Source organism: Bombina bombina, unplaced genomic scaffold (assembly GCF_027579735.1).
Source record: "Bombina bombina isolate aBomBom1 unplaced genomic scaffold, aBomBom1.pri scaffold_463, whole genome shotgun sequence".
Lineage (NCBI taxonomy): Eukaryota > Metazoa > Chordata > Amphibia > Anura > Bombinatoridae > Bombina > Bombina bombina.
This window is the reverse complement of record NW_026512684.1, coordinates 141,323-165,006: the sequence shown is the minus strand read 5'-3', so window position 1 is coordinate 165,006 and position 23,684 is coordinate 141,323. Positions and strand designations below refer to the sequence as shown.

The following is a 23,684-nucleotide window of genomic DNA, read 5'->3' as shown; positions in this document are numbered from 1 at the left end:
TTAGCCGTTAGTTTAGTCAAATGAACAGTGGCATCAGAAACAAAAGAATTAGCTAGCTTAAGTGCTCTAAGCTTGTTAAGTACGTCCTCCAATGGAGTCGTTGTCTGTAAAGCCTCTTCCAGAGACTCAAACCAGAATGCCGCAGCAGCAGTGACAGGAGCAATGCATGCAAGGGGCTGCAGGATAAAACCTTGTTGAATAAACATTTTCTTAAGGTAACCCTCTAATTTTTTATCCATAGGATCTGAAAAAGCACAACTGTCCTCGACAGGGATAGTAGTACGCTTTGCTAAAGTAGAAACTGCTCCCTCCACCTTAGGGACCGTCTGCCATAAGTCCTGTGTGGTGGCGTCTATGGGAAACATTTTTCTAAAAATAGGAGGGGGGAAAACGGCACACTGGGTCTATCCCACTCTTTATTAATAATTTCTGTAAACCTTTTAGGTATTGGAAAAACCTCAGTACACACCGGCACTGCAAAGTATTTATCCAGCCTACACAATTTCTCTGGCACTGCAATTGTGTCACAGTCATTCAGAGCAGCTAAAACCTCCCTAAGCAACACACGGAGGTTCTCAAGCTTAAATTTAAAAGTAGAAATATCAGAATCAGGTCTCCCTGAGTAAGAGATATCCCCCACAGACCGAAGCTCTCCTTCTTCAGCTTCTGCATATTGTGAGGCAGTATCAGACATGGCTCTTAAAACGTCTGTATGCTCTGTATTACACCTAACACCAGAGCTATCACGCTTTCCTCTAAATTCAGGTAGTCTGGCTAATACCGCTGACAGTGTATTATCCATGACTGCCGCCATATCTTGTAAAGTAATCGTTATGGGCGTCCTAGATGTACTTGGCGCCATTTGAGCGTGAGTCCCTTGAGCGGGAGTCAAAGGGTCTGACACATGGGGAGAGTTAGTCGGCATAACTTCCCCCTCGCCAGAATCCTCTGGTGATAAATTTTTTAAAGACAAAAGCTGATCTTTATTGCTTACAGTGAAATCAATACATTTAGTACACATTCTCATATGGGGTTCCACCATGGCTTCTAAACATAATGAACAAGGAGTTTCCTCTATGTCAGACATGTTTGTACAGACTAGCAATGAGACTAGCAAGCTTGGAAAACACTTTAAATCAAGTTTACAAGCAAATATAAGAAACTGTACTGTGCCTTTAAGAGAAAAAAATTTTGTCAGAATTTGAAAAACAGTGAAAAAAGGCAGTAAATCAAACGAAATTTTTACAGTGTATGTAATAGGTTAGCAGAGCATTGCACCCACTTGCAAATGGATGATTAACCCCTTAATGCAAAAAACGGATCAAAAAAACAAATTTAAACGTTTTTTAAACAGTCACAACAACTGCCACAGCTCAACTGTGGCCCTACCTTCCTCAATAAACGACTTTTGAAGCCTTTAGAGCCCTTCAGAGATGTCCTATAGCATGCAAGGGACTGCTGAGGGAAGCTGAATGTCTCTGTCTGTAATTTTAACTGCGCAGAAAAGCGCTAAAATAGGCCCCTCCCACTCATACTACAACAGTGGAAAGCCTCAGGAAACTGTTTCTAGGCAAAAATCAAGCCAGCCATGTGGAAAAAACTAGGCCCCAATAAGTTTTATCACCAAAGCATATATAAAAACGATTAAACATGCCAGCAAACGTTTTATATTGCCCATTTATAAGAGTATATATCTCTAATAGTAAGCCTGATACTAGTCGCTATTAAATCACTGTTTTTAGGCTTAACTTACATTAATCCGGTATCAGCAGCATTTTCTAGCAATTCCATCCCTAGAAAAACTGCAAACTGCACATACCTCATTGCAGGATAACCTGCACGCCATTCTCCCTCTGAAGTTACCTCACTCCTCGACATATGTGAGAACAGCAGTGGATCTTAGTTACTTCTGCTAAGATCATAGAAAACGCAGGCAGATTCTTCTTCTAAATGCTGCCTGAGATAAAACAGTACAACTCCGGTACCATTTAAAAATAATAAACTTTTGATTGAAGATAAAAACTAACTATATTTCACCACTTTCCTCTTACTACCTCCATCTTTGTTGAGAGTTGCAAGAGAATGACTGGATATGGCAGTTAGGGGAGGAGCTATATAGCAGCTCTGCTGTGGGTATCCTCTTGCAACTTCCTGTTGGGAAGGAGAATATCCCACAAGTAATGGATGATCCGTGGACTGGATACACCTTACAAGAGAAAATCAATTTATTTATTTTTTTTATTTGATTTTTATTATTTAAATCAGATTTTTTTTTTAAATAAAATGCTTTTTGAGGAAATATCTATCTAATTATGCATCCTGAAATAGGATTAGTTTTAAAGTATGTAGCTTGAGGATGTATATTCATGGGTGTAATGTTTTTTTTCAATTCACAATGTCATGCTCTCCCACAGGTTTCTGTAAGATTATTTTGTGCATTTTTTCTATGTAGAAGATATTATCACATATTCTTGGTTTTGTAGTTCTCAAAACTGTGAATTTGTGCCGGTAGAAAAAGCATGGTTCTTCTTCACAGCAACAATGTTATAAAATAAACATAAACAGTTGGGAAATAAACCTTTTTCTTTTATGATTCAGATAGAGCATGCAATTTTAAACAACTTTCAGATTTACGTCTATTTTCAAATTTGCTTCATTCTCTTGGTATCCTTTGTTGAAGAAGCAGCTGCTGGGAGCTAGATGAATACAATGCGTGAGCAAATGACAAGAGGTATATATGTACAGCCACCAATGAGCAGCTAGTTTCCAGTAGTGATGTGCTGCTCCTGAGCCTAGAACAAAGCAAATTAGATAATAGATGTACATTTAAAACTGCATGTTTTGTCTGAAGCTCAATGAGTAGATAGATGCTTGTTTGGAATGGAATAGATCTGCACAAGGACCTAAGTTTGAGGAGGGAGAGGCAAGCAGTAAAAATAAATGTGAAGCCTATACAGTTATTGTTTCAGTAATTAGCTATTTAAACAGTTATTATTAAGGTAATGATTATTTTTCTTCTTCCAATAAAGTACAGCTGAAAAGTTGACAGAATGATTAACCTAATAAACTAGAGAAAGTTCACTTCCCAAATATTTCATAATTAATTCTATGTATTTCTAATGGTATATAACTAAATCAGTAATTTCTGATATAACTGAAAAAATATTATTCTAAAAATGAAACGTTTATGTAGAAACCCCTGATTTAAATCGGGTTTTACAGACTAGTGATTTAAAGCGTGATTAAAATAAAATTAATCCTGGCTCTAAATATAACTGTTTGTGCACAAACTAATTTAGTTCCCATAATAAGAATAAACACAGGGGTCCATCCGATAAAAATCGTCGCCCGCAAAAGCCGGCGACGCCAATAATTGCGCGGGTTTGGTATCCTATATACGGCGTAAGCTAGAAGTTACGCGCGTAGATTTCTGGCGTCGCCCGTAGTTTTTTGGCCCATAGACTGACATACAAAACACGCGCAATTTGCTATCCAATATACGGCGTAAGGACTTACGCGCGCAGATTTTACAAAATCTACTCCATTCTCAGCTCGCCACAAATTGAAGGCGCAGGTACCCTTGCACTGACTTAGAAACCAACGTAACTCTCAGAAGGCCTAACAAATGCATGCCTAACAATATACATAGCAGCAGCTTGTTCACAAATAGTTAACCTCTTAAAAGCATTTATTATTCCTGCCCCTGCAAGTGTGTCAAACCAATCACAAACAGCACAACCTCTCACCTGCAGCCTTAAAACACCTGGAAATGCACACCCTCATTAGCCACCATGTTTCCCTTGCAGTATATTGCATTTAGAGTCAGACAGCGTCGTGGGGCACAAGGGGTGCTTGAACCCCTACAAGCCCCTGTTTTGGATGGTATCCCTGCTGCTGAGGTCCCTGGTCATGGTGCTGTAGCTGTCCCTGCTCCAGCTGCTGCTGCTGCCCTCCCTGCTCCTCCTGCTGTTGTCCCTGTTCCTGGTGCTCCCCATGCTGCTGTTGCTGCAGCTGCCCATAGGCCAGCAGGGCCTATAAGACGAAGGCATCAGCAGAGGGGAAGAGCACCAAGGGTACACAGGGTTAGGGTCACCCTGTTTGGGATGACAGAAGTGGAGGTCAGGGAAAAATATCGCTTGACATCTGCAAGCCTCATTAACCTATATGAGGTGTTGAAGGATGAAATTGACCCTCAAGCGTATAGGAACCGAGCTCTGACTGGTATGCAGAAGCTGTTGTGTGTTGTACACTTCCTGGCAACTGGCTCATACCAGTCAACAGAGGGGCTTGTGTCTGGCCTAGCGCAGTCTACCTTCTCCAGGATTCTAGGGGAGGTTCTGACTGCTCTAGATAACCAGACACAACGATACATTCATTTCCCCCATACCCCCCAGGAATGGAACCGTCTTAAACAAGGCTTCTATCGACTGGGGGGTATTCCTAATGTCATGGGGGCAATTGATTGCACACATGTGCGTATTGTGGCCCCACATGAGGAGACAATCCTCTATATTAACAGGAAAGGGTTTCACTCATTGAATTGCCAGATGGTCTGCGATATCAATCTGAAATTCTTACATGTGTATGCAGGCTTCCCAGGGAGTGCACATGATTCCTACATCCTACGCCAGACCTCCTTATTCAATATGTTTGAAAATGGAACACTTTCAGGAGGATGGCTGCTTGGTGAGTACCTTCATTCTGTCTGTATATTTCTAATAAAGGGACACTAAACACATATTGTCATCTCATGTGTCAGATAGAGAATACAATGTTAACCCCTTAATGACCGCAGCACTTTTCCATTTTCTGTCCGTTTGGGACCAAGGCTATTTTTACATTTTTGCGGTGTTTGTGTTTAGCTGTAATTTTCCTCTTACTCATTTACTGTACCCACACATATTATATACCGTTTTTCTCGCCATTAAATTGACTTTCAAAAGATACCATAATTTTCATCATATCTTATAATTTACTATAAAAAACATTATAAAATATGAGGAAAAAATGGAAAAAAACACATTTTTTCTAACTTTGACCCCCAAAATCTGTTACACATCTACAACCACCAAAAAACACCCATGCTAAATAGTTTCTAAATTTTGTCCTGAGTTTAGAAATACCCAATGTTTACATGTTCTTTGCTTTTTTTGCAAGTTATAGGGCCATAAATACAAGTAGCACTTTGCTATTTCCAAACCACTTTTTTTCAAAATTAGCGCTAGTTACATTGGAACACTGATATCTGTCAGGAATACCTAAATATCCCTTGACATGTATATATTTTTTTTTAGAAGACATCCCAAAGTATTGATCTAGGCCCATTTTGGTATATTTCATGCCACCATTTCACCGCCAAATGCGATCAAATAAAAATTTTTTTTCACTTTTTCACAAATATTTTCACAAACTTTAGGTTTCTCACTGAAATTATTTACAAACAACTTATGCAATTATAGCATAAATGGTTGTAAATGCTTCTCTGGGATCCCCTTTGTTCAGAAATAGCAGACATATATGGCTTTGGCTTTGCTTTTTGGTAATTAGAAGGCTGCTAAATGCCCCTGCGCAAAATACGCGTATTATGCCCAGCAGTGAAGGGGTTAATTAGGGAGCATGTAGGGAGCTTCTAGGGTTAATTTTAGCTTTAGTGTAGTGTAGTAGACAACCCCAAGTATTGATATAGGCCCATTTTGGTATATTTCATGCCACCATTTCACCGCCAAATGCGATCAAATTAAAAAAAACGTTAATTTTTTCACAATTTTAGGTTTCTCACTGAAATTATTTACAAACAGCTTGTGCAATTATGGCACAAATGGTTGTAAATGCTTCTCTGGGATGCCCTTTGTTCAGAAATAGCAGACATATATGACTTTGGCGTTGCTTTTTGGTAATTAGAAAGTCGCTAAATGCTGCTGCGCATCACACGTGTATTATGGCTAGCAGTGAAGGGGTTAATTAGGTAGTGTGTAGGGAGCTTGCAGGGTTAATTTTAGCTTTAGTGTAGAGTTCAGCCTCCCACCTGACACATCCCACCCCCTGATCCCTCCCAAACAGCTCCCTTCCCTCCCCCACCCCACTATTGTCCCCGCCATCTTAAGTACTGGCAGAAAGTCTGCCAGTACTAAAATAAAAGATTTTTTTTTTTTTAAAAAGAAAAAAAAAAAAAGCATATTTACATATGCTGTGTTTAGGATCCCCCTTAGCCCCCAACCTCCCTGATCCCCCCCAAAACAGCTCTCTAAGCCTCCCCCTCTGCCTTATTGGGGGCCATCTTGGGTACTGGCAGCTGTCTGCCAGTACCCATTTTTCACAATCAAATATTTATTTAATTTTTATTTTTTGTTATTTCCCCCCACCCCCCCCCCCCCCCCCCCCCCCCGACCAACCCCCACCACCTAAATACCGAATAAGGTGTTTTTTTTTAAAATTACTTGTCCCACTTTTATTTTGGGACACATTTTTTTCTGTAGTGCAGCGGTCCCCACCCGGTCCCTGCCCCGGCGCGCCCCCGCGCGCGCCCCCTCGTGCACGTGCGCGCGCCCCCGCGCGCGCCCGGACTTGCACGCCCACGATCCCGCCCCCCTCCACATGACAAGGGCCATCGATGGCCGCCACCCACCTCCCACACCGGCTCCCACCCACCAACGATACCGGCCATCGATGTCCGGTGCAGAGAGGGCCACAGAGTGGCTCTCTCTGCATCGGATGGCCATCTAAGGTTATTGCAGGATGCCTCCATATCGAGGCATCACTGCAATAACCGGAAAGCAGCTGGAAGCGAGCAGGATCGCTTCCAGCTGCTTTCCACACCGAGGACGTGCAGGGTACGTCCTCAGGCGTTAACTGCCTTTTTTTTTGAGGACGTACCCTGCACGTCCTCGGTCATTAAGGGGTTAAACAGCATTACAATTCACTTCTCTTATATCATTTTATTCATTCTTTAAATATCTTTTTTTTTTAAATTTCTAATTCACATATATGAGCCAATCATATGAGGCTTCTATGTGCAGCCACCAATCAGCAGCTATTGAGCATATCTAATATGCTTGTCATCAAAAGTTATCTATAGAATGGAGAAAATGATCTAATCTAAGTTAATTATCAAGCTGCTAACAATTGCAGGTTCTTATTAAATGGACAGTCTAGTATAAATTGCACTTCCATTATTCAGATAGGCCTTTTAATTTTAATTAACTATCCTGATTACTTCCATTAATGTTTTTATTAAATCTATCTTTTATATGTGATTCATGTTGTGTCCCTTTAAAGCACATGATGTACCTGTAGTAATCCAAACACATATGTTACATGACAGGTGACGCAGGGTACAGCTGCAGACCATGGCTATTAACCCCCTTGGTGCACCCCATTACGGAGCCACAACTCAGGTACCAGGAGGCACACATAAGAACAAGGAATGTCATTGAAAGGAGCTTTGGCCTATTAAAAACCAGGTTCAGGTGTCTGGATGTTACAGGCGGAGCACTACAGTATAACCCCAACAAAGTGTGTTCCATTGTCAATGCTTGCTGTATTCTACACAACATTGCTGTGGACACACGTTTGTTGGGGGACATTGACCCAGAGCAGCAGCAGCAGCTGGTTCCTGTACTTGAGGATGTGGACAGGGGGACACTGAGGGGGAATGAAGTGAGGGATTATGTCATCCGGGAATACTTCACCTGTAAGTTACTTATTCATAAGTACAGTAAACCGTAACATTCACATGTATTATGATGTTTGACAGTACCTCACCAACCATTGCATGTGTATATATCATGTCTTGCAGAATTTAAAACTTTGGATTTCCACTGCATGTAAGTGAAACTACTACATCCCAACCCCCTTCCCTTAAAGGGACACTATACCCAAACATATTGTTTCATGATTAAGGATAGAGAAGATAATTTGTAAAAACCTTATAATTTAAATCAATTACCTATTTTCATTATTTATTTAGATATACTTTAATGAAGACATAGAAATGCACACAGTGAAGAAATCGCAGGAGGCATCTATATACAGCTACTAATCATCAGCTACCAAGCATATCTCGATATGGTTTTCAGCAAAGAATATCAATAGAATGAAGCAACATAAATAATAGAATGAAATTATAATTTCTTTTTGGAATTATCTTCTCCTTCAAAATCATGAAGTAAAAATATTTGCTTTCATGTCCCTTTAACAACCCTAATTACTGTATATTTATAATTTGTTTCATTCATGTTTAGTTCACTATCATTAAGAATGAGGATAATGGATATTTATACCTTATGTTCACACCTTCTTTAAATACATTATTAGTTATATATACCAACGTGTCAATTTATATTGGATGTGAGAAACCTTGATGTACATCTTAGAAGTTAATATTACTATATGTACCGTTGAGACACAACCATGTGATGTTGTTTATTGAGCAGGAATATGTCATAAACATTATAATAATACCTTTTTGGTCCATTTCAACACAGGTATTATTATATGTTTTACCAATATTACTGTACTAAAACACAACTCACATGGATGTGGATGACAATTAGATAGTAAATAACAGAGGACAAGATTTTCAATGAAATAGAATAATATTTTTTTTTTTTAGGCCTCTTAGATGAGGGGCCTGGTGTGGGTCTTCTGCCTCTCCTGGGTTGTGTGGATCCAGTAGGAGTGCTGGTCACAGAGGAGATACTTGATGCCATGTCCTGCTGTTGGGTGAAATGCTCCACCAAAGCCCCCAACAGTTGGTTCTGTTCCCTCCATCTTTGGTCACTCTGTATTTGCATGTCCGATATGACTCGCAGCATTTGGTTTTGGTTTTGGACCATAGCTGATACAGATGCTGCCATGTCCCTTTGCAGCTCATTTGATCTCTGTTGCAAACGCTGTTGGCTTCTATGGAACCTGTGTTGTTCCCTCTGCATTCTTTGACACGTTGCCGTTAGAGTCTCACAGGTCAATGTTTGCCTCCTCTGTAGTGAGATATATTCGTCACCCATGGCGGAACTCAATTGATCCATGGGCTCTTCAGCAGCAGGGACAATAGGCACTGTTTCAATTACGTGTTCCTCAGCTGGAGGTGCAGGAACAACAACCTCAGCTGGAGGTGCAGGAACAACAACCTCAGTTGGAGGTGCCGGAACAACAACCTCAGTTGGAGGTGCCGGAACAACAACCTCAGTTGGAGGTGCCGGAACAAAAACAGCAGCTGGAGGTGCAGGAACAACAACCTCAGTTGGAGGTGCCGGAACAAAAACAGCAGCTGGAGGTGCAGGAACAACAACCTCAGTTGGAGGTGCCGGAACAAAAACAGCAGCTGGAGGTGCAGGAACAACAACCTCAGTTGGAGGTGCCGGAACAAAAACAGCAGCTGGAGGTGCAGGAACAACAACCTCAGTTGGAGGTGCCGGAACAAAAACAGCAGCTGGAGGTGCCGGAACAACAACCTCAGCTGGACGTGCAGGAACAGATATCTCAGCTGGAGGTGCAGCCACAGGAATATGAGCTGGAGGTGCAGGGCGATGGATTACAGTTGGTGGAGCCCTTCCAACTGATGATGATGGTCCAGATGTCGGGATGGACCGATAGTCCCAATGGCCGCTGGTGTGCATCCACTCAGCCTGCTGGTATACTCCTGTAGTGCCATGATATTCTTGGGGGGGGTAAATACATCTACCCTTCGGGGCTGGCGGGGCTCCCCCTCCAAGCCAAAGGAATATTCCTCGTGCCAGGGCTCCTGCCAGGTATCCTCCTCTAATGCAGGCGGCATGATATGTGGATTCTCTATTGAGGCAGTCCAAGCCATGTCATGCCTGGCATACTCCTGCTGTATTATCTGTACCGGTGGTTGAGGTGGACATATAGTTTGAACCGGTGTTGGGGGATTCATGGGCGTAGGCACCCTGGTGACTGGAGGTTCTGTGGAGGAGTCAAATGATGAGAGGGATTAGTACAGTCAGATATCTATCCATGTGGGCATACAATTTACATGCTAGGGCCTATCCACATTCTCATGTCAAACTCTATAACATGCATGTGCACATTGAGATTTGTGATATGAGGGTTTGTAATATTTAAATTATACATGTATGTGTTTCATACAATAGTTCTGTGTACATGTCAGTGATGGAGAAAATGTGTTCTTTAAGTGACACTATGGTTGTGATGACTATGGTGTCCATTTACTGAAAGGTCTACATGTGGCTTGTGGCCTGTGTTACTCTGAGACATGTTAGTATTTCACTATTCTACCTCATATCATGATTTTCAATGTGTTAAGTAGCATTAAATGGACATGCAAACCATATTTATTATTTCATGATTCAGCTAGCCAAGCATGGAATTTTAAAAAACTTGTAATTTACTTCCAGTAGCTAATATGCTTCATTATCTTGATATTCTTAGCTGAAATGCATTTCTAGATAGGCTCAGAAGCTGCTGATTGGTGGCTGTACATCAATGCCTCGTGTGATTGCCTCACCCATGTGCATTGATATTTAATAAACTAAGATTATCAAAATAATAATTAAAAATAGATAATGGAAGTAAATTTTGATGTTGTTTAAAACTGTATTCTCTATCTGAATAATGAAATAAATTCTTTGTGTTTCATGTCCCTTTAATGTGAAATCTCATTGTATATTTAGTTGTTAGTAATCAAAATACCATGATCCTCATTGTGTACATGAATGTGTGACAATATAGGATGTTATAACTCAAATACATATAATACTAGTGTGTGGGATGTTACTCACCAGCATGCTGTGCTGATGTTGCAGTCCCTGAGTCACGAGCCCCTGGAAGTCCACGGACTGCTGTGAGGCTCAGGGACCTACAAATGAGCTCCTGCCACTCATTGTATTCGGCCTCATAGTGAGGCCCACCTCCTGTTGCCCTCTGGGAGATTGCTTCCTGGCCCATCCTCTCCTTGACTCTCCTCTTGCAATCATTCCACCTCTTCTTTAGGCCGTCCACATTCCTCCTCTGTTGGGACACACCATTGACGGCCTCCACCACCTTCTGCCAAGCATCTTTACGCCTACGGGCAACTCCTTTGCCCTTCTCTTGTCCAAAGAGGGCATTATGGTTCTCCAGGACAGCCTGGACTAGAGAGAGGTTTTCGGCAAAACTGAAATTCGGACACCTCATACGCTCCTCGTCCTGAGCTGCCTGGCTCCCTCCCTGGGATGTCCCTGGTGTGGGTTCCTCCCTATCCTCTCCCTCCTCCCCCCTTCTATCCCCATGTGCACCCTCTATCCCTCTTCTCAGTGTGCCTGGCCTTGGGGCAACCCCACTCCCATCCTCCCTTCTGGCTCTCCCTCTCCCCACTCCGCTCACTCCCTGACGGGGACCCTGCTGCTCCTCCTGTACATAATCCTCTCCCTGCGACTCCCCTTCCCTCCTCCCCCCAGCCCTATCTCTCCCTGACATCCTCACACTACACACACTCACACACTCACACTCACTCCCACTTCAATCACACACAATCACAACCAGACACTCAGCCTTTCAAACTGTAAAAGATAAATAAAAAGTGTTGGGTGTTATCAAAAAAAAGTGTTGTGTATTTTGTATATGTGTGTATGCAAAATGTGTGCAATATGAAAAAAAGTGTAAGTAAATGTACTGGCTTAACAATCCAACAATCCGACCTAACTAACTTGATGAAATGCTCCTTTCTCACTACTCTTACCACTAATCTCTATACTCGCTGTAGTGTGCTGTAGCTCCAAGAACCAACCAAACACACTAAAGAAATGGCGGCTGCGCAGGTGTTTAAGTATGATTTTTGAATCTCGTCATTACGTGGCGCATCTCTTAGAACTGGCGTTATTTTTTACGAGTCGTAGGCTAATTTGCATAAAACTACACTTTATTGAGACTTTACGTGAACAAAATACAGGCGCAAGTACTTGCGACGACTAAAAGGTGTATTTGCGCACATTTTGCCTGCTCGTCGGTTTTTCTGACTTACGCCAGTTTAGCATCTGACGGCGGTGAATATTGGATAGCTCGAGTTGCGAGCTGAAACTGCGGGCGACGCGGGTTACCTCGCTTGCGCCGAAAACTACGATCTATATCGGATCGCGCCCACAGTAGGCAAGTAAGGTTTTTTTTTTTTTTAAAGATTCAGGGTAATTTTCTATACACGACATGTTGAAAATATTCAGGTTTTGTGTGTTTTGCACATGTCACATGTCACCTTTTTTCCTAAACACAAATGACTCAAAGTTCATCTTCTAAAACCTACATCCATTTTCTAACTCACTGTATAAGAACACTAAAACTTTTTAATTACAACATATGTCTGTTCTCTTACTATAAAACATATCAGTCAAGTATAAACATTTTAAAAACAATTGAATACAGTGTTTGCTGCAAATGTTTTTCAATAGCTACATTTATCCCAGCTACTTGCCTTATTTGGAGGAGCCAACATGGTCTTGTTACTAGAGTAGATAAGGCTAGCTTGTGGTCGTTATATTAGTGAAAACTTTATTGTTTTGTATTTTTTAACTAATTATCTATGCTGAGGCACTTTTACCAACTTATATGTAGCAGGGCTAGTCTTAATAAGTCTGTGGTGTGCATTTCCAGTTCTGAGGTTTAAAAATCCACAATAGTCAGTGTTAAAAGAACAGTGAAGTCAAAATTAAACTTTCATGATTCTGACAGCATGCAATTTGAAACAACTTTACAATATATAACTGTTATTAAATTTGCTTTCTTCTTTGGTATCCTTTGATGAAAAGTATTCCTCTGTAGGCTCAGGAGCTGTAATGCACCACTGGGAGCTAACTGGTGATTGGTGGCTGCAAGTATATGCCTCTTGTCATTGGCTGAATCTAGCTACCACTAGTGCATTACTGCTCCTGAGCCTACTCTTCAACAAAGGATATCAAGTGAACAAAGCAAATTTGATAATGGAAGTCAACTGGAAAGTTGTTTAAAAAATGCAGGCTCTGTCTGAATCACAAACCTTAATTTTAACTTTACTGTCCCTTTGAATTTACATGAAAAGGAAGCATACAAACATTGTGAAAATATACTACAAAATTGTTTTACTACATAAAATAAAACATTTTATATTAATCTATGTGTACAGTCCCTTAAACTGTTCAGAAATTGTCTTACTGCTACAATAAATAATGGTAATGAGCTGATTATCCTTTAACATGTATTCTTACCCTCCCATATAAAGTATGCAGCATTGAATGTCCAGTCCGGTCTGCCACACAGCATGTACGATGAGCCTGCCCACCTTTTCCATACTTGAGGCTCTGCCCTGCAAAAGCTCTTTGATAGATCTTCCCACTATCTGTTCTGCTGAAAGGCACCCCATAGTTTTCCAGCTATGCCATAAAAAAGAGAGATACCAGCAGTTATAATAAGAGACTATTACATTAAAAGGGACTTCTTAAACTATGCTGTCAAATTACTAAAGATGCATAGGTCAGAGGTTTTTAGCCAGAGTACCATAACAGATTGGTATTATCTGAGAATATTCTGTGTGGTAATAAAAAAGATTTAGAGCCCATCACAAAAACTCACAGCTTTCATCATTAAAATTGTTCATAAACTGGTTATAAAATATCTCTCTAATGTGGATGTGTTTGTTACCTGATTATCATGTAAACGTGACAATTATAAGCTTTGCAGTAACTGGATACTGTACTTAGAATGTGAAATAAAAGCTGTTTATATTTAACTTAAAACTAATATAGCTGTGTCAGTTGTGTACTTGCTGATATGGCTCATTAGTTCTTAGGTTTAAATGCTCATGGTCAGTCAAATAAGCATTATCAGGATTTGTTTGAAGATTACATTCAAAATTGTTTAAATGTTGCTGTTGATGAATGATTTTCAGTACAGTTTGCTTTTAAGTAATTCATTTTATGCACTGATTTTTTTTAAGAGGTCATATCACTTAAAGGTTTGGAAACCTTTGTTATACCAAAAATACCAATTGAGTTATTGGGGCATATTTATCAAGCTCTGTATGGAGCTTGATGCCCCGTGTTTCCGGCGAGCCAATCAACCCGATCGAATATGATCGGGTTGATTGACACCCCCTGCTAGCGGCGGGATCTGCAGGGGGCGGCATGGGGCCTATCTATCAAGCTCCGAATGGAGCTTGAGGCCCCGTGTTTCTGGCGAGCCTGCTCTGATGAGGCGGACAGGAATCGCCGGAATTCAACCCGATCGAATACGATCGGGTTGATTGACACCCCCTTGCTGGTGGCCGATTGCTGCGAGTCTGCAGGGGGCGGCTTGTACCAGCAGCTCTTGTAAGCTGCTGGTGCAATGCTGACTACGGAGAGCGCATTCAGCGATGTCTGTCGGACCTGATCCGCAGGTCCGACAGACATATGATAAATGGGCCCAATGTCTATGCAACATATAAAAGGCAATTTTTACACGCTACTTGCATAAAACAACAAGGGTATGTTTACTAAAATCTGAAATAAAATTAAAAGGGATTCATCTAGTGAAAAAAAATACTTTTCTTCTGTTAAGTGTGATCAGTCCACGGGTCATCATTACTTCTGGGATATTACTCCTCCCCAACAGGAAGTGCAAGAGGATTCACCCAGCAGAGCTGCATATAGCTCCTCCCCTCTACGTCACTCCCAGTCATTCTCTTGCACCCAACGACTAGATAGGATGTGTGAGAGGACTATGGTGATTATACTTAGTTTTATATCTTCAATCAAAAGTTTGTTATTTTAAAATAGCACCGGAGTGTGTTATTACCTCTCTGGCAGAGTTTGAAGAAGAATCTACCAGAGTTTTGCTATGATTTTAGCCGGAGTAGTTACGATCATATTGCTGTTCTCGGCCATCTGAGGAGTGAGGTAAACTTCAGATCAGGGGACAGCGGGCAGATGAATCTGCATAGAGGTATGTAGCAGTTTTTATTTTCTGACAATGGAATTGATGAGAAAATCCTGCCATACCGATATAATGTCATGTATGTATACTTTACACTTCAGTATTCTGGGGAATGGTACTTCACTAGAATTACACTGTAAGAAATACATAAAGCTGTTTAATAACTAGAGATTATGTTTAACGTTTTTGCTGGAATGTAAAATCGTTTTCATTTGCTGAGGTACTGTGTGAATAAATGTTTGGGCACTATTTTTCCACTTGGCAGTTGCTTAATCTGTTTTTCTGACAGTTTCTGTTCTCCCTCACTGCTGTGTGTGAGGGGGAGGGGCCGTTTTTTGGCGCTTTTACTATGCATCAAATATTTCAGTCAGCAACTCATTGTATTCCCTGCATGATCCGGTTCATCTCTACAGAGCTCAGGGGTCTTCAAAACTTATTTTGAGGGAGGTAATTTCTCTCAGCAGAGCTGTGAGAATTATAGTTTGACTGAGATAAAAAACGTTTATTCTGTAATTTGTTTCCTGCTTTCAGAATTTGTTATCTTTGCTAATGGGATTAAACCTTTGCTAAAGTTGTGTTGTTTACAAGGATTGAGGCTATAACTGTTTCAATTTATTAATTTTCAACTGTCATAGATCTTCTGTGCTTCTTAAAGGCACAGTACGTTTTAATATTATTCTAATTGAATTGTATTTCCAAGTTGCAAGTTTATTTGCTAGTGTGTTAAACATGTCTGATTCAGAGGATGATACCTGTGTCATTTGTTGCAATGCCAAAGTGGAGCCCAATAGAAATTTATGTACTAACTGTATTGATGCTACTTTAAATAAAAGTCAATCTGTACAAATTGAACAAATTTCACCAAACAACGAGGGGAGAGTTATGCCGACTAACTCGCCTCACGTGTCAGTACCTACATCTCCCGCTCAGAGGGAGGTGCGTGATATTGTAGCGCCGAGTACATCTGGGCGGCCATTACAAATCACATTACAGGATATGGCTACTGTTATGACTGAGGTTTTGGCTAAATTACCAGAACTAAGAGGTAAGCGTGATCACTCTGGGGTGAGAACAGAGTGCGCTGATAATATTATCACAGGTGGCAGAACATGAGGACGGAGAACTTCATTCTGTGGGTGACGGTTCTGATCCAAACAGACTGGATTCAGATATTTCAAATTTTAAATTTAAACTGGAAAACCTCCGTGTATTACTAGGGGAGGTGTTAGCGGCTCTGAATGATTGTAACACAGTTGCAATACCAGAGAAAATGTGTAGGTTGGATAAATATTTTGCGGTACCGACGAGTACTGAGGTTTTTCCTATACCTAAGAGACTTACTGAAATTGTTACTAAGGAGTGGGATAGACCCGGTGTGCCGTTCTCACCCCCTCCGATATTTAGAAAAATGTTTCCAATAGACGCCACCACAAGGGACTTATGGCAAACGGTCCCTAAGGTGGAGGGAGCAGTTTCTACCTTAGCTAAGCGTACCACTATCCCGGTGGAGGATAGCTGTGCTTTTTCAGATCCAATGGATAAAAAGTTAGAGGGTTACCTTAAGAAAATGTTTGTTCAACAAGGTTTTATATTGCAACCCCTTGCATGTATTGCGCCGATCACGGCTGCAGCGGCATTCTGGATTGAGTCTCTGGAAGAGAACATTGGTTCAGCTACTCTGGACGACATTACGGACAGGCTTAGAGTCCTTAAACTAGCTAATTCATTCATTTCGGAGGCCGTAGTACATCTTACTAAACTTACGGCGAAGAATTCAGGATTCGCCATTCAGGCACGCAGGGCGCTGTGGCTAAAATCCTGGTCAGCTGATGTTACTTCTAAGTCTAAATTGCTTAATATACCTTTCAAAGGGCAGACCTTATTCGGGCCCGGGTTGAAAGAGATTATCGCTGACATTACAGGAGGTAAAGGCCATGCCCTGCCTCAGGACAAAGCCAAAGCCAAGACTAGACAGTCTAATTTTCGTTCCTTTCGTAATTTCAAAGCAGGAGCAGCATCAACTTCCTCTGCACCAAAACAGGAAGGAGCTGTTGCTCGCTACAGACAAGGCTGGAAACCTAACCAGTCCTGGAACAAGGGCAAGCAGACTAGGAAACCTGCTGCTGCCCCTAAAACAGCATGAATTGAGGGCCCCCGATCCGGGATCGGATCTAGTGGGGGGCAGACTTTCTCTCTTCGCCCAGGCTTGGGCAAGAGATGTTCAGGATCCCTGGGCGCTAGAGATAATATCTCAGGGATACCTTCTGGACTTCAAATACTCTCCTCCAAGAGAGAGATTTCATCTGTCAAGATTGTCAACAATCCAGACAAAGAAAGAGGCGTTTCTACGCTGCGTACGAGAGCTCTTGTTAATGGGAGTAATCCATCCAGTTCCACGATCGGAACAGGGACAGGGGTTTTACTCAAATCTGTTTGTGGTTCCCAAAAAAGAGGGAACTTTCAGACCAATCCTGGACTTAAAGATCCTAAACAAATTCCTAAGAGTTCCATCGTTCAAGATGGAGACTATTCGGACAATTTTACCTATGATCCAAGAGGGTCAATACATGACCACTGTAGATTTAAAAGATGCTTACCTTCACATACCGATTCACAAAGATCATTATCGGTACCTAAGGTTTGCCTTCCTAGACAGGCATTACCAGTTTGTGGCTCTTCCATTCGGATTGGCTACAGCTCCAAGAATCTTCACAAAGGTTCTGGGTGCTCTTCTGGCGGTACTAAGACCGCGGGGAATCTCGGTAGCTCCATACCTAGACGACATTCTGATACAAGCTTCAAGCTTTCAAACTGCCAAGTCTCATACAGAGTTAGTGCTGGCATTTCTAAGGTCACATGGATGGAAGGTGAACGAAAAGAAAAGTTCACTCGTTCCACTCACAAGAGTTCCCTTCCTGGGGACTCTTATAGATTCTGTAGAAATGAAGATTTACCTGACAGAGGACAGGCTAACAAGACTTCAAAGTGCTTGCCGCACCCTTCATTCCATTCAACACCCGTCAGTGGCTCAATGCATGGAGGTAATCGGCTTAATGGTAGCGGCAATGGACATAGTACCCTTTGCACGCTTACACCTCAGACCACTGCAACTGTGCATGCTAAGTCAGTGGAATGGGGATTACTCAGACTTATCCCCTTCTCTGAATCTGGATCAAGAGACCAGAAATTCTCTTCTATGGTGGCTTTCTCGGCCACATCTGTCCAGGGGGATGCCATTCAGCAGACCAGACTGGACAATTGTAACAACAGACGCCAGCCTTCTAGGTTGGGGTGCCGTCTGGAATTCTCTGAAGGCTCAGGGACAATGGAGTCAGGAGGAGAGTCTCCTGCCAATAAACATTCTGGAATTGAGAGCAGTTCTCAATGCCCTCCTGGCTTGGCCCCAGTTGACAACTCGGGGGTTCATCAGGTTTCAGTCGGACAACATCACGACTGTAGCTTACATCAACCATCAGGGAGGGACAAGAAGCTCCCTAGCTATGATGGAAGTATCAAAGATAATTTGCTGGGCAGAGTCTCACTCTTGCCACCTGTCAGCAATCCACATCCCGGGAGTGGAGAACTGGGAGGCGGATTTCTTAAGTCGTCAGACTTTTCATCCGGGGGAGTGGGAACTTCATCCGGGGGTCTTTGCCCAAATACTTCGACGTTGGGGCAAACCAGAGATAGATCTCATGGCGTCTCGACAGAACGCCAAGCTTCCTAGTTACGGGTCCAGATCCAGGGATCCAGGAGCAGTCCTGATAGATGCTCTGACAGCACCTTGGGACTTCAGGATGGCTTACGTGTTTCCACCCTTCCCGTTGCTTCCTCGATTGATTGCCAGAATCAAACAAGAGAGAGCATCAGTGATTCTAATAGCACCTGCGTGGCCACGCAGGACTTGGTATGCAGACCTGGTGGACATGTCATCCTGTCCACCTTGGTCTCTACCTCTGAAACAGGACCTTCTGATACAGGGTCCCTTCAAACATCAAAATCTAACTTCTCTGAAGCTGACTGCTTGGAAATTGAACGCTTGATTTTATCAAGACGTGGATTTTCTGAGTCAGTTATTGATACATTAATACAGGCTAGGAAACCTGTTACCAGAAAGATTTACCATAAGATATGGCGTAAATACCTATATTGGTGTGAATCCAAAGGTTACTCTTGGAGTAAGGTTAGGATTCCTAGGATATTGTCTTTTCTACAAGAAGGTTTAGAACAGGGTTTATCTGCTAGTTCATTAAAGGGACAGATCTCAGCTCTGTCCATTCTGTTACACAAACGTCTGTCAGAAGTTCCTGACGTCCAGGCTTTTTGTCAGGCTTTGGCCAGAATTAAGCCTGTGTTTAAAACTGTTGCTCCACCATGGAGTTTAAACCTTGTTCTTAATGTTTTACAGGGCGTTCCGTTTGAACCCCTTCATTCCATTGATATAAAGTTGTTATCTTGGAAAGTTCTATTTTTAATGGCTATTTCCTCGGCTCGAAGAGTCTCTGAATTATCAGCCTTACATTGTGATTCTCCTTATTTGATTTTTCATTCGGATAAGGTAGTCCTGCGTACTAAACCTGGGTTCTTACCTAAGGTAGTTACTAACAGGAATATCAATCAAGAGATTGTTGTTCCTTCTTTATGCCCAAATCCTTCTTCAAAGAAGGAACGTCTACTGCACAACCTGGATGTAGTCCGTGCTCTAAAATTTTACTTACAGGCAACTAAGGAATTTCGACAAACGTCTTCTCTGTTTGTCATTTACTCTGGGCAGAGGAGAGGTCAAAAAGCTTCCGCTACCTCTCTTTCTTTTTGGCTTCGTAGCATAATTCGTTTAGCTTATGAGACTGCTGGACAGCAGCCTCCTGAAAGAATTACAGCTCATTCTACTAGAGCTGTGGCTTCCACTTGGGCCTTCAAGAATGAGGCCTCTGTTGAACAGATTTGCAAGGCTGCAACTTGGTCTTCGCTTCATACTTTTTCCAAATTTTACAAATTTGACACTTTTGCTTCATCGGAGGCTATTTTTGGGAGAAAGGTTCTTCAGGCAGTGGTTCCTTCTGTATAAAGAGCCTGCCTATCCCTCCCGTCATCCGTGTACTTTTGCTTTGGTATTGGTATCCCAGAAGTAATGATGACCCGTGGACTGATCACACTTAACAGAAGAAAACATAATTTATGCTTACCTGATAAATTCCTTTCTTCTGTAGTGTGATCAGTCCACGGCCCGCCCTGTTTTTAAGGCAGGTAAATATTTTTTAATTTATACTCCAGTCACCACTTCACCCTTGGCTTTTCCTTTCTCGTTGGTCCTTGGTCGAATGACTGGGAGTGACGTAGAGGGGAGGAGCTATATGCAGCTCTGCTGGGTGAATCCTCTTGCACTTCCTGTTGGGGAGGAGTAATATCCCAGAAGTAATGATGACCCGTGGACTGATCACACTACAGAAGAAAGGAATTTATCAGGTAAGCATAAATTATGTTTTGCAGTTGAGACTCTGATTGCTGGTAGTGAAACAATATTAAACAGGTACTCACCTCAATAACTGAAGCAGGTGCTTGCTCAGTCATATAATGGATGGCATCCTGATCACCCAACCAATCAGAGCCCTTTACTGTGTCATAGAAGTGCCACCTCCAATTATCTTTTTCCATGTTACCTAAAGCTGCATTTATCCCACCCTATAAAGAAAGCCAAAAGAAAACAAGGAATTAATGTAAAATTGTATTCCCACATACATTTTTTATATTTTCTTTATTAGGGTTTTAGGAACAAACAAAAACACATATAATAATAAATAAATTGAAGTGACAATTGGGGACATGCCGGACCCCTGCTCCAGTAGACACAAAAAAGAGGTGTATGGACATGCAGGTCCAATGCTAGTTTTTATCAGAAACATTAATGCTATTTATAGCGCTTCTATAATATCGGAAGGGAGCTTTGAAACAAACAATTTAATCAAAGAAAATTGATACATTACAGTCAAGTTGTGAATATCTGGGGAAAGGAGGGAGGGGGGGTATAGTCCTCGTCCTGTCAACATGCCAAAGGGCATAATAAAGGGTGGGGGGAAGGGCATAGTCAGTTAGTTATTGGGTAGGGCATCTTGTGTTGTGAGGGATGGCTGCCAAAGAATATTATACTTATCCTTCCAGTTAGCCCAAGTGAATTCAAATGTCAGATTTGTTAAGTGAGTGGAATATGTCTTTTTCTATGGTGTGCAGGTATGCCATTGTGTTCAGGATTTCAGACTATTTTGGTGGGAATTCCTTTTTCCAGGACCTAGCAATGTTAGTTTTGATGGAGGAAACGAGGAATATACATAATAGGCAGTGATGTTTAGGGAGGGTGTGTAAGCCTACATGAAGAAGGGCTATGGTTGGTGTTCTAGGTACAGAGATCTTCATTTTGGAGAGGGTTGAGAAACACAAATTCCATATGGGTTTGATTCTTGGGCACTTCCACCATATATGAAGCATGTCTCCTAGGAGGCCACAATGCCGCCAACAGAGAGGGGAAGCTCCCGGGAACATTTTGGATAATCTAGTGGGGACATAGTACCAATAAGAAATAACTTTATAGTATGTCTCAAACATTTATCTCTACATGCTCTGATTCAGTATTGACTGTCTATATATACCCAGCACTTGCACTTTACATATTTGGAGGACTGTTTCTATTTGTCTATATGTCTCAAACATTGTTATGCAGTGTAGTGTTTTCTTAGTTAGTGTGAGAGATTGTTGCCACGTATCCAATGGGATGTTGGTGTGTAGAAGGGTGTCCCATCTATGTAAGTGGGTTGCTAGTTCAGGAGGTATGGTGCCTTCTAACAAATTATAGTGTGTTGATAATGGTTTGGATAGCCTATGACCCCTGCGCCAGATGGACTCCCAAGGGGTAAGGGGATGAGAAGATTTGGGGGCAAACCCCCAGCTTGTGAGAAAGCTTTTAATCCTAGTGAGTTAAAAATGGAGAAAGGGGGCAATACTAGTGAGGTTTTCTAGTTGGTCAAGCGTAATGAATCTGCCCTGGGAGGCTGTTGACCAAAAGTCTGATACTTGCTTAAAGCCTTAACAAGCCCAAGTGTTGGGGTGAGTTTCCGCCAAACCAGTAAGTAGGCCAGCTAAGGAGGTAACGGGAGAGGGATGAGGCGCTGTTAGGTGGCAGTGATGGATCTTATCCCAAATAGAAAGACATTTAATAATTATAGGGTTTGTAATTCCGAGAGTTTTGTGACTATGGGCTGGGGTCCAAATCAAATCTCTAAGGAGTATCTTGGAGGGGAGCGAGGCCTGTTCAATGTCTCTCCATTTATCATATGATTGGAGCACCCCCTATTGGGATATATGCGTAAGCATTGCTCCCTCATAATACTTTACAATAGATGGGGAAGCCAAACTTCCTAGGTGGATAGGATATTGTAGGGTTCTGTGGGCAATTCTAGGAGGTTTTCCTTGCCAAATGAACTTTGTGAACTCGCTTTGAAATTGCAATAGAAGGGCACCCTAATCGGGAGGCATTTAAAAAGGTATGCGAGTTATGGGAGAAAAGACATTTTAAGGTATGTAATTCGACCCATCCAAGAAATGGATTTGTGGTTACATTTATGCTTCAAGGTTCTCAACTCTGCCAAAAGTGAAAAATAGTTATCTTTGACCATCTGAGGTACACTGTTAGACAGTTTAACCCCAAGGTGTGTAACTTGTTCGGTCGTCCAAGTAAAGTTACATTTATTTTTTAGATTAAGAATATAATCTTGGGAGTATCCCCACCAGTATATCTCAGTTTTCAATGAATTAATTTTATAAAAGGAAAGGTTACCAAATATCTTGAGAATCTCCAGTCTAGGAATAGTGCGTGCTGGGCCAGAAGAAAATATGGTAATATCATCCGCAAATAATGCGACTTTGTGTTTTGTTCCAAATAGCGTGATCCCCTCATCTGAGCATACCTGTCTGGTACCGTTGGAGATCGGGAATGGTAGCGATTGGAAGCCTAGTCCCCTGACTCTGGCTGATGGCATGGAGTAAAGGGCTTGGATAGCAAGACAAATTGCAGAAGGGAACTTAAAAGCCTTTAAAGTTTCCCAGAGGTAGGCCCATCTGACTCTGTCAAAAGCCTTCTCAGCATCTAAAGAGATAACTGAGAAAGGCTTGTTCATTCTGGATTTGCAGATTATGCTAATAAGATGCCTAGTATTGTCTGGGCCTTCTCTATTATGGATGAATTCTACCTGATCAGGATTAATTAAGCTAGGTAGCAGCTTGCAAATACGTTTAGAGTAGATTTTGACATCCACATTAATCAGGGAGATTCGCCTATAGTTGGAGCACAGAGTGGGGTCTTTATTTGGCTAAGGAATAGTGACAATGGTAGCCTCTAAGAATTCTTTTTAAAAGTTACCCTCCTCCCTTGCTAGACTAAAAAATCTGAGAAGCAAGGGGGACAATTCCTGTGAATATGTCTTATAGAAATGAGCAGGGAATCCATCCACCCAGGGACTTTAAAGGGTTTTCTAGTTCTTAATGATTTTTTTAATTTCCAGCAGAGTGAAGGGGGTAGTAAGCGTGTCTGGTTGTTCGGTCGTAAGAGTCGGTTGGTTCAATGATTTAAGGAACTGTCGGATGTTGTGCGGTGAAGCGGGGTCATTGTTCTCCCCACTTTCAATGTTATACAGTTTTGAATACAAGTCTGCAAAGCAGTCTCCAATTAGTGAAGGCAGTCTAAGTGTTTTTTTGTTTTGTTGGATTTGAAGGATGCAGAGAGTGCTAGTCCTATG

General features: G+C 41.8%; 1 protein-coding gene across 1 annotated transcript in view; it reads right to left on the bottom strand.

Annotated features, from left to right (window-relative positions):
- Positions 1-23,684, bottom strand: part of LOC128644497 (succinate dehydrogenase [ubiquinone] flavoprotein subunit, mitochondrial) — a gene marked incomplete at its 3' end in the record, with an annotated part of 402,567 nt that overhangs the window by 248,084 nt on the left and 130,799 nt on the right. Inside the window, exons 4-5 of the mRNA XM_053697078.1 lie at positions 20,437-20,580; positions 13,194-13,358 (exon numbers count right to left, since the gene is read on the bottom strand). Coding sequence (XP_053553053.1) covers positions 13,194-13,358; positions 20,437-20,580 — 309 coding nt within the window. The remainder of the gene's footprint in view (positions 1-13,193; positions 13,359-20,436; positions 20,581-23,684) is intronic.